Source organism: Lissotriton vulgaris, chromosome 2_1 (assembly GCF_964263255.1).
Source record: "Lissotriton vulgaris chromosome 2_1, aLisVul1.2, whole genome shotgun sequence".
Taxonomy (NCBI): Eukaryota; Metazoa; Chordata; class Amphibia; order Caudata; family Salamandridae; genus Lissotriton; species Lissotriton vulgaris.
Window position 1 is genome coordinate 126,336,705 of NC_141687.1, and position 18,274 is coordinate 126,354,978.

The 18,274-nt window shown below is 44.6% G+C and overlaps 1 protein-coding gene across 1 annotated transcript in view; it reads right to left on the minus strand.

The window, feature by feature from the left end:
* Positions 1-8,740: 8,740 nt before the first annotated feature.
* Positions 8,741-18,274, minus strand: part of SUMF2 (sulfatase modifying factor 2) — a 175,501-nt gene continuing 165,967 nt past the window's right edge. The window contains exon 9 of the mRNA XM_086954575.1: positions 8,741-9,309. Coding sequence (XP_086810701.1) covers positions 9,213-9,309 — 97 coding nt within the window. The 3' untranslated portion in view covers positions 8,741-9,212. The remainder of the gene's footprint in view (positions 9,310-18,274) is intronic.

The window sequence follows — 18,274 nt, forward strand, 5'->3', positions numbered from 1 at the left end:
CGGCTTTTGGATTATCGTTCCGATTTTCCTATTTCACATGTGTCCAGCCTGTGTTTCATTGCCTGAGCTGTGATTTCGACTGGGCCATTGATTTGTGTCTCTGCTTACCGACTTCTCCTGACGTCGATTTTGATCAGCTAATGAGCCCCTTAGTTGCTCACGAGTTGGTTTGTTCTGGCGAAAGGGTTATGGCCGTGGCAGCGATGCATGGACTAATGGGTCAGTGGGACATATCCGCAGCAGCGCAGGACTTTCTGGCGCATAGCATTCTCGAGAACCCACTGAGTTGTCCTCTGATGTTGCTAGAGGATTCAGTGCTGGAGGAGCACGTATGTTCTTTCCCATTGCTTAATTGGATGGCTGAACTGTTTTCGGATGATGACAGTGATTTCATGTTGGAAGCTGTAGCTACCTATTTTGCATATTCATTCAACCCATGAGTGACTTTGAAGACTTTCATTATTATGGCACGTGACTTTTTAGTAATTCTGAATGGTGCCTTTTTTATTACGAACATTCGACTTTCAGTTGTTCTAGGCCTATGTACTTGTAGTTGGCCTTAAGTTCGAATTTTTATATTTTGTGTGGCCACTATAGGCATTCATATATTTTTTATTATTGAAAACATATATACATTTACATACATTTAGCTTGGCTCAATATTGTTGAACTCTGCTTTCATGTTTGGCCTCTCATATAGTTTTGGCTTATATTTTCTTCCTTTTTTAACCGTCCTCGGATCATTGGGGGGGTGTCATATGGTTACTGCGTTTCTATATATTGTGTTAAGTTAGCATGAGTTTATTAAATGTTTAAACGACATATTTTCCTTCGGCTTCAGTTTGCACACGACACCTAATTGTTATTGTAGCTTTCAACCTAGACGAAAGATGTGATTTATTTGAGAATAATATGTTATTGCTCTGATATCAGTCGTGCCTGGTACAACTGTCTGCACACTGAGAACTGCACCCTCTAAGAATAACCTAACACAAGGTTGCTGAAAGCCTGATCCTCGCACTACATTAGACAGAACACAAATAATGTTGCTGCCAACATTGGGCTCTACGCGGGTTTAAGATAGAGTTACAGGGAATGAATCAACACACTTGATGCTTCGCATGCAGAGAGCTGGTAGCTGTTGATGTGATCTCCTACTACTGAGAATTAGAGGTATGGGCCCGCCCTGCTAGAACCCAAATGAGACCTTCTTAGATATAATATAATATGCTAAATAGGGTGCGCGAAATATAGGTGATACAGATTTCTATAGATTTTGCAATATGCTATCACCGTTCGCTTATTATGGACTAGTGACTATGCTGCTAACTCTGGTTTTTATAATATGTATGTTGATATTATATAAGATACTGCGTTTGAGAACTTTGCATTGAAAAATAAACATTTCAAACTTGCACGTGTGTTCTTTGCCTCCCAGTTTCGGTTTGTAATGATTATATAACGAAAGAGTGTTCATGTGTTCCACGATACCCGAGGTACCCTAAGTTCATGTTCTGGATTGTCTAAGTCATTGGTAAGTTATTACTACCGTTGAGACACTGTAGCTAGCTTGGTAAGGGGATTTCTGAAACTAAGGTGAGTTTTGGGTCACCCTAACTCACCCAGGTTCTAGATCTCCGTGCACAGTTCTGTGGGAGAACGGAAACCCTGCTACATGCACATGGGAGAGGCGGAGATCAGAGGCCTTTGGTCTCCGGCGGAGTCCGGGATCCACACCAACCTTCTGGAGCTTCAGGCGAACAGGGCTTGCACTGAAGGTATTCCTTCCCTCTGTCCGGGCAATGGTGGTGCAGGTGTTCACGTACAACACCACCACCATGTGGTACTGCAACAAACAGGGCGGGGTGGGGTCGTGGACACTCTGTCAGGTGGCTCTGCGCCTCTGGACTTGGCTGGAACACCACCCTGGTGGTTCAACACCTGTCAGGTTCTCTGAACGCCAGGGCAGACAAACTCAGCCACCGGTGAAGGGTGGATCACGAATGACGTCTTAACTCAGAAGTGGCGCAAGGTCTCTTTCAGCAGTGGGGAGAGTCTTGGTTAGATCTATTCGCCACCGAAGAGAACGCGCAATGTCATCAGTTCTGAGCATTGGAATTTCCAAAACGGCACTCTCTAGGCGACGCTTTTCGTCGCGTGTGGAGTTGTGGTCTACAATATGCCTTTCCGCCTATACCACTTCTACCCAGAGTGCTAAATAAGATCAAGCGCGACCGGGCCCAAGTCATTCTTGTGGCTCCAGACTGGGCTCGAAGAGTATGGTATCCCGAGCTACTCAGCATGGCCATCGATCCCCCGATTCGACTGCCTCTTCAGGAGGATCTTCTGTCACAGCACTAGGGGACGGTCCTTCACCCAAACCTGTCCAGCCTCCACCTCCTTGCGTGGAAATTGAGCGGCGGCAGTTGACATCTTTTGAGCTGCCTTCCGAAGTTTGTAATGTAATCTTGTCGGCCAGGCGGCTCTCCACTAAGACGGTATACGCATGCAGGTGGAATACGTTTGTGGCATGGTGCACAACAAAGGCTGTGTATTCCCTTTCTGCCCCTCTTTCAGAGGTCCTTCTATTCTTACTTTCTTTGGCCCAGAAGGGCTCTGCTGGGCTCTATCAAGGGCTATCTCTCGGCCATTTCAGCCTTTTTACGGCTTCCAGATCAGGCTTCCCTTTTCAAGTCCCCTGTTATAAGTAGATTCTTAAAAGACATTACTCATCTTTTCCCTCCTGTTCCTTTCATAATGCCTCAGTGGACTTGAAACTGGTTCTGACATATCTGATGTGTGCTCCCTTTGAGCCACTTCACAACTGTCCTCTTCGTCTTCTCACTTTATAGACTGCTTTCCTGGTTGTCATCACCTCTGCCAGAAGAGTGAGTGAGCTCGAGGCTCTTTCTTCTAAACCTCTTTTTCTATACGTCCATCCAGACAAAGTTGTTCTAAGGACTCGTCCATCTTTTCTGCCAAAGGTTGTCACTGCCTTTCACATCGGATAGACCATCACTTTACCCACTTTCTTTCCGGCTCCGCATCCCTCGAAAGAGGAAGAGAGGCTCCACCGTCTGGACCCAAAACGTGCGCTCTCATTCTACCTGAACTGCACTCATAAGTTCCCGGTGGATGACCTGCATTTTGATGGCTACGTGGGCGCCAAGAAAGGTCAGGCTGTGCACAAGCTGACCATCTCTCGGTAGGTCGTTGTGTGCAAAAAGGCTTGTTATTCTTTGGCTAAAAAGGAGCCTCCGGTGGGGCTACGCTCCCATTCTACCAGGGCGATGGCAGCCACTACTCTTTGGGACTGGGCGTTCCCTTGCATGACATCTGTCAGGCAGCTACGTGGGCCTCACTGCACACATTTACCACGCATTACTGCCTGGACAGCCAAGTCCGGAGAGACAGCTTCTTTGGCCATTCTGTTCTCCAGGACTTTCCGGTGTAATCTTGGTTCGCAGACCCACCACAGGGGTTGCTATTGCTGGGGTATCTACTCTAAGGTAAGGAATCTATTACTACAAGATTCTTTCAGATACACAAGTTACTTACCTTGGTAACGATATATCTGTAAGAAACATTAGTAATGAAAGATTCCTCCCCGCCCCACCCATCCTCCCTGTTCTGTGTACTGATTTCTAGGGTTAAGGTATCTCCCTTTGAGGGCCCTAGTTTCAAGACACCAGTGGTCAGTATCTTGCATGGCTCTGTGTTCCTGGCACGGAAAGTTGTGTACAGAACTGTTGTCAGCACGCAAGGGCAGCGTCTAAGTAGCTGCTGCGATGTCATTTTGGCAACCACGACGCCAACGACTGACGCGGAGCCGCACAACGCCACCTTCCGACTCACAGGGGTACTGCTGACAAAAACTTTCCGGATCCAGTCTGGCGCCTAGGGGTTATTCTAAGGTAAGGAATCTATCACTACTAATGTTTCTTACAGATATATCGTTACGGAAGATAAGTAACTTGTGCGTTGCTTAAACGGAGTCTAAAGAGCCTATGTCATGAATCTCCAATCACCTGTTAATCTGGCTAGTCTCCTTTTGCCCTACATGCCTACCCGCCAGCTGCGCTACATGGACCAGCATCTGGCGGTTGTTCCTCAGGTTAAGAGAGTACGGGCTGGAGGGCGCTCCTCCTGCATTCTCACTCCAAAGCTTTGAAACTCCTTCCCTCTGAATATCAGAAGCATCTAAAATCATTCACATTTCCGCAAAGCCATTAAAACGTATCTCTTTCGTGCATAACTGATCTCTTTGTGTGCCACCCAGTCTGCCTATGACAGTTGCATTTTAGCGCTGGGACGCCATGTTGCTGGGGCAGCTGTGTGCTCTATAAAATTTATAAAGTAACATATGTGGATCGAGCTATCATTACAACATAACTCCTCTGTGGCTGTTCTCTCGGGCCTGTCCTGAGCATATACTGTTAAATCAGTCAAAAGACAGGATTCGTGCCTGAGGATTTGTAACATTAGAAGCTTTTTTTGTTAACAAATAAGAGGCCAGCTGCACACTTGGTAACTCACTGTGAGAGGTACCTGATCTTGGATATTGCTATCCAGTTTGAAAAAACTAGTGACAAATATTTTTTTATATATGTTTTAACAAAAAGGGCTAGTCACAGCTGCTTACCGAAAGGGTTAGTCACAGCTACTCAGCGAAAGGGCTAGTCACAGCTACTCAGCGAAAGCTCTTTGTGAATCGGGCCTCTGGAGGTTTGAGTTTGTGTGCGTTTCTGGTGACACACAGCCCAGCCACATAATGCTCCCATGGATATACTTGCCTGTGCCCACTTAACAACAAACCACCTCCACGCCCCCACACTCACCCTTACCTGCAGAAAATGGCATGGATGGCTCACGCCTCGGAAGTTTTCCATATGCACCCAGGAAGCGTATTTTCCCGAGGTTTTATCTTTCAGGCCCGAGCTCAGATTAGGAATAATGGCTGTCCCATGCATTAAAAGAACAGCAGTCATATCAGCGTTAATGGTAAATTCGTTCCAGAGATGTATAGTCGTAGCAGCAGAAGGCTCTTGTGTAAATGCTACAAAGATATTTACCATTTCACCGGGTTATTACCAGTTTAAGGCAGCAAAGACATGTGGTGTCTGCAGTAACTGCTTTACCATCTGCTTTTTCCTTTAAAGAAAAAATACATCCTTACAATTTTGACAATTAAGACTAAAATGTGTGTTGCTCTTAATTAAGTGGAATGGCCAGTAGTATAGGCCATGTGTATACACTAATCATTCAGCAGATGGCAAACCCAAACTTGTGTTGAAGAATGTCAGGGTTCAACATTATATTTTGCTCATAAGTTAGAAAAACTCATTCCAACCTAAGATATTGCTAATAAATAGCGGTTTATTCAGTCAATTCAAAGAAAGTTGTTTCAAAGGAATTAATACATTTTATACAATACTACACCATTATATTATACAACACTCATTCAACTAGTCATCCATATCACACACATACAAAATCAGACATCCATATGTACACAGAATTAAAGAGTTATCACAAGGGAAAAGAAAAAGAACGAAATTCAGAGAGAAAGAAACAAAGGCTGCTCAAACAATACTCATCTGTAATATACCATCTATCTATACATATATATACAACAAGAGAATAATCATGAACAACTTAAATGATGTCACACATTGTATATACACAGGTTAGAGCATTCAAGTTCGCACTTGTTTGAATTTTTCACTTTAGAGAGAGCAGCACTTTGCAGGGGGCCGACGCGTTTCGAGTCCTATACAATGAGGGGACTCTCATCAGGGCCGAAGGAATTATCTGGAAAGAAAAATATATATCTCCATGTCAGACTCCTTTCTTTAGGTGCGTTGTTATTGTGCCTCAAACGCGGAGTATTTGAATGCATTGTGTCATTTCGTTTTGAGGGCTCCGTGGTGACTTATACTTTGTGGCTCTATTGCAGGAGTCAAAAGATTATTACCCAGCATTCGTCAAAACTCGTGTGGGACGTCTGCCTTTTTGAGTCCAAAAGCCTACTTTGTACAGGTACTAGTTCCTCTTTGACCCTGTGTTTCTCGAATGGGGGTATCAGTTCACCAGGGTGGTTTTCAGATTCTTACACTCCGCCACTTGTCTGTTCCCTTAAGGCACCCCTGACCTCGTCCGCATCCACCTTTTGATCAAGTCAGTGGAGAATCACTCCGTCCCCGGTCCACTTTGATTAAGCGAGGTAAGAACCTGTCCTCCTCAGCACATTTTAATGTGTCCCTGCTTAGTCTTAACACTGGAGGCTAATTGCTGCCCTTCACTCCTCAGTGTGACAACGCCATCCCCTATAGTGAGCGCTGCCGACCGCACCCCTGCGTTCTACACCTGTCAAGTGGCCTAGCAGACCAGTAGGGTAAGCTGTGTGAGAGAATTGGTCCCTATGCTGAAAGGCTTCTTAAAGGGTCTCGAGCATAAACCTGACATGGAGATATATATTTTTCTTTCCAGATAATTCCTTCGGCCCTGATGAGAGTCCCCTCATTGTATAGGACTCGAAACGCGTAGGCCCCCTGCAAAGTGCTGCTCTCTCTAAAGTGAAAAATTCAAACAAGTGCGAACTTGAATGCTCTAACCTGTGTATATACAATGTGTGACATCATTTAAGTTGTTCATGATTATTCTCTTGTTGTATATATATGTATAGATAGATGGTATATTACAGATGAGTATTGTTTGAGCAGCCTTTGTTTCTTTCTCTCTGAATTTCGTTCTTTTTCTTTTCCCTTGTGATAACTCTTTAATTCTGTGTACATATGGATGTCTGATTTTGTATGTGTGTGATATGGATGACTAGTTGAATGAGTGTTGTATAATATAATGGTGTAGTATTGTATAAAATGTATTAATTCCTTTGAAACAACTTTCTTTGAATTGACTGAATAAACCGCTATTTATTAGCAATATCTTAGGTTGGAATGAGTTTTTCTAACTTATGAGCAAAATATAATGTTGAATTCATACATCAGTTCTGGCATATTTTTTGGTCTATTATGTTTAAGTGCTCAGCCTAACTGATTAGGAGCAAACTCTTCGTTGTTTATTGAAGAATGTCAGGGAACACAACTACAGGGCATAAGCACAACAGGATTCTCAATTTGAAGGTCAACATATTTGGTGTGGGTCAGGAACAGGTGTACAGCCAGTAGCCGTGAAAGTAGAGGCGGTCACTCTTCAATATTCGATGAATTTGAACTTACACCACCCCTCACCAAAGCCCTGCACAGTTTGACTGTTTATTGTTCCCACCGTGCAGTCTTTACACACATTTCAATGCCTTACATGTGGGAAGAGTAGAGACACATACAAAGATTGTGTGAATGTTGGCATGCCCAATACGGTAGACACATTATCCTGTTGCTTCATGTGTGAGTCCAAAGTCTGCCCACCACTATTGGAAGTACATCGTAAGTGCCCAGATTATACCCAGTGTCACTTGGTTGATCACCATGGCCGGCCTCTCTCTCTCTGTATCTTTTGGTATTCGATGGCAAAAGCTATTAGATCTCTAGACCTCGTTTTTTGCAGCCACAATATAGGTGAAGTGTAATCCAGGCGGCTCCCACCATTTCTCAGCCCTGAAGGTCGCAATCTACTAGTACTGGACTCACTTTTAAAAGTAGAAAAACTCCCTGAGCACAATCGGCCTTCAAAGGTAGAAGCAAGTCCCGAACACCCTCACACGGCCACATCAGCCAACCTGCACCACCTCATCAGATGACGTCTGTCCCGGTTTGTCACTGACATACACTGCATTTTTCTCACCCTCCTCTCTACTGTCTTAGTCCAACCTCGGAATTATTAACCAAATCCTACTTCTCTTTTAAACTGCGTCGGACGGGATTGTGACTCCAGGGCAATGGGGTTATCTCTGCCCTAGCCTTTTATTTTAATTTGGTTGACTGGCGAACAGATTGTGGGAGGGCAACATTTTTTTTTGTTTTTTTTAATTTCAAAAGATATATTAGAAGAAGTTTTTACAAAACAGTACAGAGTAAGCCGATCGAGGGCACATCTGCTAATGTCAGGAAAATCTTATTAAGAAACTTGGGGCCTCCGTTTTGCAGAGCCCGGTGAACATTGTAGGTGATTCTGTTCTGCCACACTTACCAAAGACGCTTCCCATTCTTACTTGTGTACCTTATGTATCGCTCGAGGGTTTTATTCCCTCACACAATTCCTCTATCTGGAAAAATTATTTCTAATTTTCAAACAGGAAATTGCATCAGAAGAAGACAGGGGTCAATGTGTTCGTCCCCGTCTTAAAATACGTTTTTTGGGAGTTTTAGATAGGGGAAGGTATCAGAGCGCTTTACGTGTGCACCAGTTGTGTTACAGACGGACACATTCCTTTTGTTAGGCACCGGGAAGTTAAGTGATTTGCCAGACTCACAGGACGTGGAGTGTCCCTGCCGAGACTTGAACCCGGTTCCCCAGCTTCGAAGTCGGCCATTATGCCACATCCTCTCTTCTAAATTAAAACTAAGGTTAACATCATCTATTATGTTTCACCAATAAAAAAATGCTACTTTTCACTGTGCACCTCCACTGCTGTCATTGATCTACACTACAGATTGCACTCGTGTGCTCCTATGACGTCACTTCTTTGTGTTAAGGTTTGAAAACAATTCCAAAGTGAAGAACAATCCAAGTACCAAAAATGCGTACTAAATAGTTTGTAATAGGACCAGTGAAAACGGGATCGATGCAAAGACATTTTAATAGGAAAATTATGCATTGGGTTAAACAGTAATGGAAATGAAAAATATTTTATTTCTGTAATAGCTTTGTTTTGATAACATTTTATCCGCATATTCAATCATTTTATTTTTATGAATAGTTGTGATTTGATCAGTTATTTGGTCTGACAGTAAATGTTGCTTGCTTTGTAGTTTCAAAAAGTCAAATAGGAAATGCAAAATGTGGAATTCTTATAAAACGTTCAATCAATCAGATTACATTAGAATAAAGTAAAGCAGACATTGAAGAATAATGAGTGTGTGGCATTGAAAAATTCCACGCATCTTTCTTAACAATGCAAGCGACTTTACTAAATTTATGACACGAGTAACAAAATAAAATAATTCCCATTCAATTACCTATCTCCACAGGAGAAACAAAGATGAGCAAGATAGCTAATGTAGTTAATCAAAAAAGTTGATCACAAGTTTCTCTCATAGATCAGTTTTTGATCCAGTCTTCGGCTTGCTGGTACTGACAGCACAACGAAAACTCAAGTTATCAGATGCTGAATCTGGCGTGTTTCCCATTCTGAAACAAAAAGAAAAATACTAATAAAGTTGCAAGTCCAACCGAATGAAAGCATAGACGGACATCAGATAGGCCATTTGCCTTCCTGTGAGAATCAGAAAGACTCTATGCCCTATAACCATCACTGTAGACACGTGCGACATACATTAGTGAAGTGCCCAATTGGGGGAACTGCACATGACTATACACTATGCCAGAACAGTGCCTTTAAAACACACGGGGTATTTATAATTATGGAAAGGGTGCAATTATTTGTCAGTGTGCATTGTCCACTCAATCCCCGTTTCGTTAATACTGGTCAGATCTGGGATCTTATCTCAGAGGCACAACCTGACTTATGTTTCTTCACCGAAACTTGGCTAAAGCCCCACACTGCACCTGCCATTACTTTGGGAATTCCGGAGGGATATAAAATTATCTGCCAGGATAGACCCATAAAAAAGGGAGGTGGCTTAGCCATTGTGCACAAGGATAGCATTATGGTTTCCATTCTCGAGCAATATTGCTCTGCAGAGATTGAGATGTTGGTTTTTAAAATCTGTACCTCGCCAAAATGCTTTGTGGAGGGTGCTCTGATCTATCGCCCTCCCGGACCCATGAACAATTTTTCCAATATGTTATTGGAATTATTGGCCCCCCATGTTAATGGAGACAAAGACTTCTTACTACTGGGTGATTTTAATATTCACGCAGAGTTAAAGGAGGAAAAAGAAACCCAGGATTTTTTAAATGCTCTTTTTTCTTTGGGATTCCTGCTCCGTAATATAGGACCTACCCATAGGGCCGGACATACTCTGGACCTCATCTTGTCCAGGTTTCCTGGAATTGAGTGTTCTGCTCCTATCGTAAATGTATGGACTGACCATTTTACGTTAGAATTCTCTATTCCTGTGATAGGACCTATTCCTAAAAAATCCACTCAGATTCCTATTAAACGGAGACAATGGCACAAGATAACTAACGAATCTCTGAGGGATGCCTTCTCTATTCAAGATCATGTCACAACAAATGATATCGATGTGGCGCTAGAAAATTATGAAAAGACAGTAACCATCGCCATTGAGCATATAGCTCCAATGAAAACCTTTAAGACCCGCCCTACGAAAAATCAAGAGGTGTGGTTCTCAGAGGATTTAAGGTCCATTAAACGGAGGACTAGGAAACTAGAGAAAATCTGGCGTACATCCCATTTGGAGTCGGATAAAGGGGAGTATCAGACGGCGCTAAAATCATATCATAAAGCTATCCGAACTGCCCGTAAACAACATATCTCCTCACAATTAGAGGCGGCAGGAAATGCGCCAAGGACACTTTACCAGATACTGAACTCCTTCTTGAAGCCGGCAGCCTGTGAGAGTGTTGACACTTCATCCCAACAACTTTGTGACGATACTGCCAGCTTCCTCACGAATAAGATCGATACCATCTATGGAAAGATTCATGTCTCCATAGCATCCATTGGACATGTTATTTTTCCCACTGTGGTCCCAGCGAGTAAAAAGGTCCTCGCCCCCACCTTCACTAACTTTCCTAACATCACTGTGGATGAAGTGGAGGGACTCATTACAACTATAAAAAGTGGGAGTCCCATGGATCAGCTTCCACCGAGAGTGATGATCTCAGTGAGGAGCATACTGGCACCAGAAATCCAAAGTTTGGTCAACCTCTCTTTGGACACAGGCTGTGTCCCTTTAGAGTGGAAGAGAGCCCAAGTGCGACCCATCCGCAAGAATACCGCCATTGCGTGGGCTGACATGACCAATTTGAGACCCATTTCCCTCTTACCATTCTTGGGAAAGCTCATAGAAAAGCATGTCAATAAGCACTTGTCAAATCACCTGGAACACACTGGTGCTCTAGATTCATCTCAGTCGGGCTTTAGACCAAAATACAGCACGGAAACAGCATTGCTGTCAATTACCGATGATCTACGCATGCTCCAGGACAAAGGAACATCAGCTGTCCTGGTGCTGCTAGATCTATCGGCAGCTTTTGATACCATCTCTCATGAAATTTTGGTTGAGCGCCTGACTGAGACTGGACTAGGGGGCATGGCACTGGCTTGGCTAAAGAGCTTTCTTCTGGATCGAACCCAATGTGTCACCATGGGAGACTTTCGATCCAAGGAGACCAGGAGTACTAAGGGGGTGCCACAGGGCTCTTGTTTGAGCCCTACATTATTCAACATCTATGTGGCCCCCCTGGCGAACATCCTGAGAGCCTTTGGCTTTCGTCCAGTGTCATATGCTGACGATACTCAGCTGCTCTTTCCCTTTGACCATCTAACTCCAGAGGTATTACATTCTTTCTCTGAGGGGATGAGAGCAGTTTCCCAATGGATGTCTTTGAACAAGTTGCAGTGCAACGTTTCAAAGACAGAGGTTATGCTCTTTGGTGAGGCTAAAATCTGCTGGGCTCCTGATTGGTGGCCTATAGACCTAGGCCCAGTCCCTGAGCCTAAGCAGATAGTTAAGAACCTAGGGGTCCGTCTGGAACAAGAACTCAGCCTGAAGCAGCATGTTACCAACATTGTGGGGTCCTGTTTTCGAACTATAGGACTACTACGCCGAGTTTTTCCGCTGCTTCCAGACACTATTAGAAAGACCCTGGTCCAGGCGCTGGTTATCAGTCGTCTCGACTACTGTAATGGCCTCTTGTTGTCAGCTAACGAGGAGGATCTGGACAGGCTGCAGGTTGTGCAGAACACTGCAGCTAGGCTGGTGGTAAACGCTCCTCCCAGAACACCATCAAAACCTCTTCTTGCCAGGCTTCATTGGCTCTCCATCCGGCAGAGAGTCACCTTTAAGATCTGTTGTACGGTACATAAAGGTCTCCATGGTTTGGGTCCCTCTTATCTTGCAGACAAGTTTGTGCCGTATGTCCCTTCCCGTGCTCTACGGTCCAGTGATCAATTGCTTCTTATGATTCCTAGGATCAAGCGGGCAAGGCAAGGGGGTAAGGCTCTGTCGGTAAGGGGACCGAAGATCTGGAATGGCCTCCCCCTACAGCTTAGGCAGCTTGAAAATCATCTGGCCTTCAGGAAAAGGCTGAAGACGTTTCTGTTTCGGGTCTAGCTTTACAAGTCTTAGAATGGTTTACAGTCATATAACTTGTTCTCCGGTAGGTTGTGGCAGTCATAAAGCGCGGAGATACTCCCCTGGGAGTCTATTCAAGCGCTCTATAAACACGCAAAATAAAATAAAATAAATTATGGGCAGGGAAAAAACCTAACTACATTGTCATACAATTGAGCCCCTGTTGTGTATTGAGATGCGCACATACAAAAAATGTCCGCAAAACGTCTATACAAACCCAACAACCCTCCGTTACTTTGTATTTTAGAACAAATAAAAATATACACAAAGTTATTTTTTTTAAACATAAAAGACTAAACAGGAACATCTTGTCACAACTCCCAACCTCATATTTTTTGTTCCTTTAGGAGTTACATATCAAAAGTTGAAATCAGACCAAAAACATGTTTTGTGTGTCATTGTGAATCAATTTGTTAAGGACATACTTCCATTAAGTACGTCGTCCTCAATGACGGAGGAGCATCAATAAAGGGTAGAAGTTAATGGCACTATTAAAACTTTAAGAAGATCAACTGGAAAAAGAAACCATAGAGTGGGCTTTAGGCCAGCATTCGCCCTTTCCCCCCTCCCACCCCCCGCCCACCTGACACTGTGTCACTCCAATCTTAGATCAGCTCAGAGCAGTTTCTGTCTCACAGGTATGCTGATAAGTGTATTTATTCCATATACTTGGGAGGGTTTCTTTGGTGAACACAGAAGGCTCTGCGTCCCGATCTGAAGGCAAAACATTTTAGGAGATAAATGCTTACTTGAAGTTTCATCTAAAGTGTGCAAATGCAACACTTGAAAGGTCTTTTTTTTTTGCAAAAGAATTGCAACATAAAAATACAAAACAAATATTTGCATTCACAAATTAGACCTGCTAACTAATAAAGTATATTTACATAGCTGAAGTAAGCATTTGTTTCTTACTCCTACTTGTTTTGCTTTAATGTTGGAAGCCGACTTCCAAGAAGTCTTCCATCTCCTTAGCATATTGGTTCTTGAAAGATGCAGGTGTACACCAAAAAACACTCACTGCTTCTACTGCTAAAAAAGCTAATCTATTTCCTCAGCCCAGTCTATGGTTGCAGAGACCAAGACGCAAATGGTATTGTCTGATAAAAGTAGCAGCCATCTTGGAGTGATGGCTTTAACACCCCGCTCACCCCAGACAGCACAGCTCCCTCCCACAACACACCTAACCTAGTTCAACACCAGAACAACACCCCTATTTATAAATCCCCCTCATTACCCCCCCTATACTCAGCCCCCATTACCCTCGAACTAACCACGCAGAACACACATCCTCTCTCAATCTAACTCCCCCTCTCCACAACAGGGCCACCTCCAATCTCATCTCCCCTCCTACTCTCAGCCCCCACTACCCGACCGGTACCCCCACCACCACTATCAGTCTCCCAGACTACACCTTGATCCGCCCGCCTACCATCAATGCCCTCACCCAGACCGCCAACCTCCTACCTACCTCATCCACTCCTCTCCCGCCCAAAACTTCTCTCCCCCCTAACATCACCCGGTACACTAACACAACGCAACCCCGTTCGAACACCAGCCCACCCTCCCATCAGCACGCGAATTCCCTGGTCAGTCATTCACCTTTGACTACCACCCCCAACCCCACCCCCTCCCCCTCCACCTACCTCACGAGGGACAACACCCCCTCCACCTACCCCACGATGGACAACATCATGGCCACTCTCTTCCAGATCAAAGAAGACATACACATCATCAAAGAACTACTCTCCATACACCCCATACACCCCTTACCCACCCCCACGCCCCCCCCAAACTGGCCACTCCCCCCCCAGCAGACACCCTCACACACCCGCCCAAATTGGCCACTTCCCCTACGGCCGACACCCACACCCTACACCGGGCGTCAATACCTGTTCATAGTCGCAACTTCTGCCCTCGGCCCCCTCGCCGTCCCTGCAACCCCGCACACAACTTCACCTCCCAACCCATCTTGTCCTCCGCCCTCCCAATTAACTCTCCCACTCAACTCTCCCCCAACCGGACCTCAATGCCAGCTCGCAATCGCAACAACCGTCCTCGTCGTACCCACAACCCTACTTCTGATCTCGACACACTCACCCTTCTCCGCTCCTATGACCCAGCATCCCAAAATGACACAACCACCCCACACCTCACCATTCCCTCGATACACGCAAATCCCCTTAGACCCCCCCACACTAAACAGCAGATCCTCCATCCCCAATAACCTCAGAAGAGTCCCCCTCGCTCTTGAACCACCCACCACCCCCAGCACACCCCGTCTCAAATGCACCCTCCTCAATTATAGATCGGCCTCGAAACATGCCGCCGCCATTGCAGAGCTCCTCTTATCGCGGGACCTCGACATAATCATACTGACTGAAACCTGGCTAACTGAATCTTCTACACCTTTAATGGACATTCTAGTTCCCCCCAACTACCACATTATCAGGCTCGACAGATCAGGCCAACTGGGGGGTGGAATCGCATGCATTTACAGGAACAACATCTCTGTTCGGAGAGCCAACTCCGCCTCACTACCATCTCCAACTTCCTGTGAATACATCTGCCTCGACATTATCAGTGAGGGCAAACCGATATGCTCTCTTCACAGCATATACCCTCCTCCCAGGGACAACTTCACCTTTTCCCAACAAATCATGGATATGATCTCAACCAATTCCGGGCGGCAGCTCACCCAAATATACCTTGGGGACTTTAACCTCCACTGGAACGATCGTAATGACGCGATGGTAAATAGTCTTAAAAATTTCCTCGACGCCCTTAACCTCACCCAAATATGCAACAGCCCGACCCACGAGAAAGGCTCTATCCTTGACCTGATCATCTCCAAAGAGGACTCTATCCTACTCGAGTCCATCCAACCCTGTGACTGGTCAGATCACCATATTATCACATTCTTCATCAATGAAAAAGTTAAAGTCAACCCGACTCAATTCCCCAAACCGAAAGTTTGGAAAAGAGACATGAAAAAACTCAACCCAGGCTCTTTGCCCCCCAACAGGCGCAATCTCCTACTTCCACCGACAGACGATACGGACGTTCAAACCCTGACTGACCACTATCTCAATGCTATGACCACAATAATTAAAGTGGCTGCACCTATGCAGCTGAAAAGAGTCACTACTAAAATCTCCAACCCATGGTACGACGGGAGTCTCAATGAGGATAGACGAGACATGCGAATGGCTGAACGTATCTGGAGAGCAGCTCCCTCTGCAATGCACCTAAAAGACTTGAAGAAAAAGAGAAACGCCTACTTCAGGAAAATAAAACGTACAAAATCAGACTTCTTCAGCCTCCAGCTCGACCAGGCAAAAAACAGACCGAGAAAACTATTTGAGCTTATCAGATCACAATTCAATGAACAACCCCAACCACTTAACACTGCGAGTAAAGCACCCTCCTGTGAAGACTTCAATGCTTTCTTTATCCAAAAAACTGACAACATAAAAAGCGATCTCCTTATTGATGCAAGCCTCCATTCCAAACCCCAGTGCCCAGCAACCGCTGAACCAAAAAACAATGCTACATGGTCAACCTTTGGCACATACTCGGAAGAAGAAATTGGTAAACTGCTCAACACCCTGAAACCATCCAATCACCTCACGGACCCCTTGCCTGCTTCCGCAGTAAAAGACTTTACCCCTTTGCTTCTCCCTCTCTGGACTAAAATTGTCAACAGCTCTCTCCAACAAGGAAGCATCCCTGACTCCCTCAAAGTTGGTCAAGTCACACCTCTACTAAAAAAGCCCACAGCCGACCCCTCTGACCTCAACAACTACCGACCCATCACCAATATTCCCACCCTCGCCAAACTACTAGAAAAATGCGCTCAACTACAATTGACTAAGCACATTGAGCAATTTCATCTCCTCAACCCGCACCAGTCAGGCTTCCGAGCGGGACACAGTACTGAAACGGCCATGACGCACATAATTGACGACGCACTTCAAATGCTAGACCAAAACGACACTTGCCTCCTCATCCTTCTTGATCTCTCTTCAGCATTCGACACCGTTAAACATGAGAATCTGCTAGAACTCCTAAACACAAGAATGGGTTTATCTGGAACTGTTCTCAAGTGGTTCACTTCCTTTCTTCACAACAGGACGCAGAAATTCAAGAGCAACAACCTGATGTCCTCGCCAATACCTGTAACGCTAGGAGTCCCCCAGGGCTCCTCTTTATCCCCAACCCTGTTCAACCTAGTCATGGAACCACTCACCACCTTGCTACAAGCATCCAATGTACACTTTCACATGTACGCCGATGACACCCAACTTTATCTCAAATTACAATCTCCCAATGACATCCTGCTCCTGAACGCAACAATCAGATGCACCCAATCCTGGCTTGCCGATAATCACCTCAAACTCAATGCCCTGAAAACAGAGTTCCTTCTGATCTCACCTCCAGCTAAGAGCTCCACTGCTCAAACCTGGCTTAAACACCTAACTGCACTCAATGTCCAACCCACCATCGTGGACTCAGCAAAATCTTTAGGCATTACACTTGACACCAATCTCAACATGCAGCAACACATCAGCAAGGCAACTAAGGGAGCGAACTTCCAGATCAATACTCTGAGAAAACTTAAACCCTTCCTCCCAGCCAAAGACTTCCAAACCGCAGTACAAGCTATAGTCATCCCCCGAATTGAATACGGCAGCACAGCACTAGTCGGACTCCCCCTAACCACAACCGCACCACTAAGAGCCTCCCTAAACGCTGCAGCGAGACTCATCACTGGGTCTAAAAAGCACTCCCACATTACCCCTGACCTGAGAGCCCTGAATTGGCTGCCATTTGAAGCCAGAATACACCTGAAAATCGCCTGCATGACACACAAGGCGGTCCACCTTAAATCACCCGGTTACCTCGCCCAGAAATTGACAATATCTGGCGGAACCAGAAACACTAGAGGCACAAACAATCTTCTGCTGAAACCGCGAAGATTCCGGAAGGAAAAAACATATAAGCGCTCCTTCTCTGGAATGGCACCTAGGATCTGGAACTCTCTCCCTTCAGAAACCAGGCTTATCCCATCCACTACACTCTTTAAAAAAGAAGTAAAAGCTATCCTCATGGCTAAATACACTTGAACTAGTATCTAGAACTCTGTTAACACTGTACTACATGCTTCTACCTGCCTGACCCCTTTGCCTACTTGTATGAGTAGCCTCCTTCACATACCCCGTATGTAACCTAGTTGTACTGTTTGATTTATTGATGTATCTATCTGACTATGCCCCCTCATATACCCCTCTATGTAACCTATTTGTACTGTTTTGATTTATTGATTTATTTGTATGATTACGCCCCATCATGTACCCCTCTATGTAACCTATTTGTACTGTTTTGTTTTAGTGATTTATTGGTATGAGTACGCCCCATCATGTATCCCTCTATGTAAAGCGCTCTGATATCTGCAAAGATCTTGTTTGCGCTATATAAAACTTTTAAAATAAAATAAATAAAATAAATAAATAAAAGCAACACAAAAAATAACCACGTCTTCAATACACTGTGTACATAGTACGCCATTTATTTGTTTGGCAGGGAAAATAAAAATGTTATGCTTACTTACTACTTTCAACTGAGATGGAGAGCCTGCTCGATCTTATACCCACAATTCTTTGTCTAGAAGCTACATTTCCACAAGATGTTTATTCACAATCGTCAAAAAAGAATATAAACACCTTTTATTCTGCATAAAGTCCATGGATTTAATCTTTGAAGCAATGAATTGTTTGCAAAATTATATGTTCCTGCTTAGTATTCGTGTTAACATACCAAGGTTTCTTGGCTCCAATTGTCAGTTGAGTGTTTTTCCACGGTCGTCCTGGAGC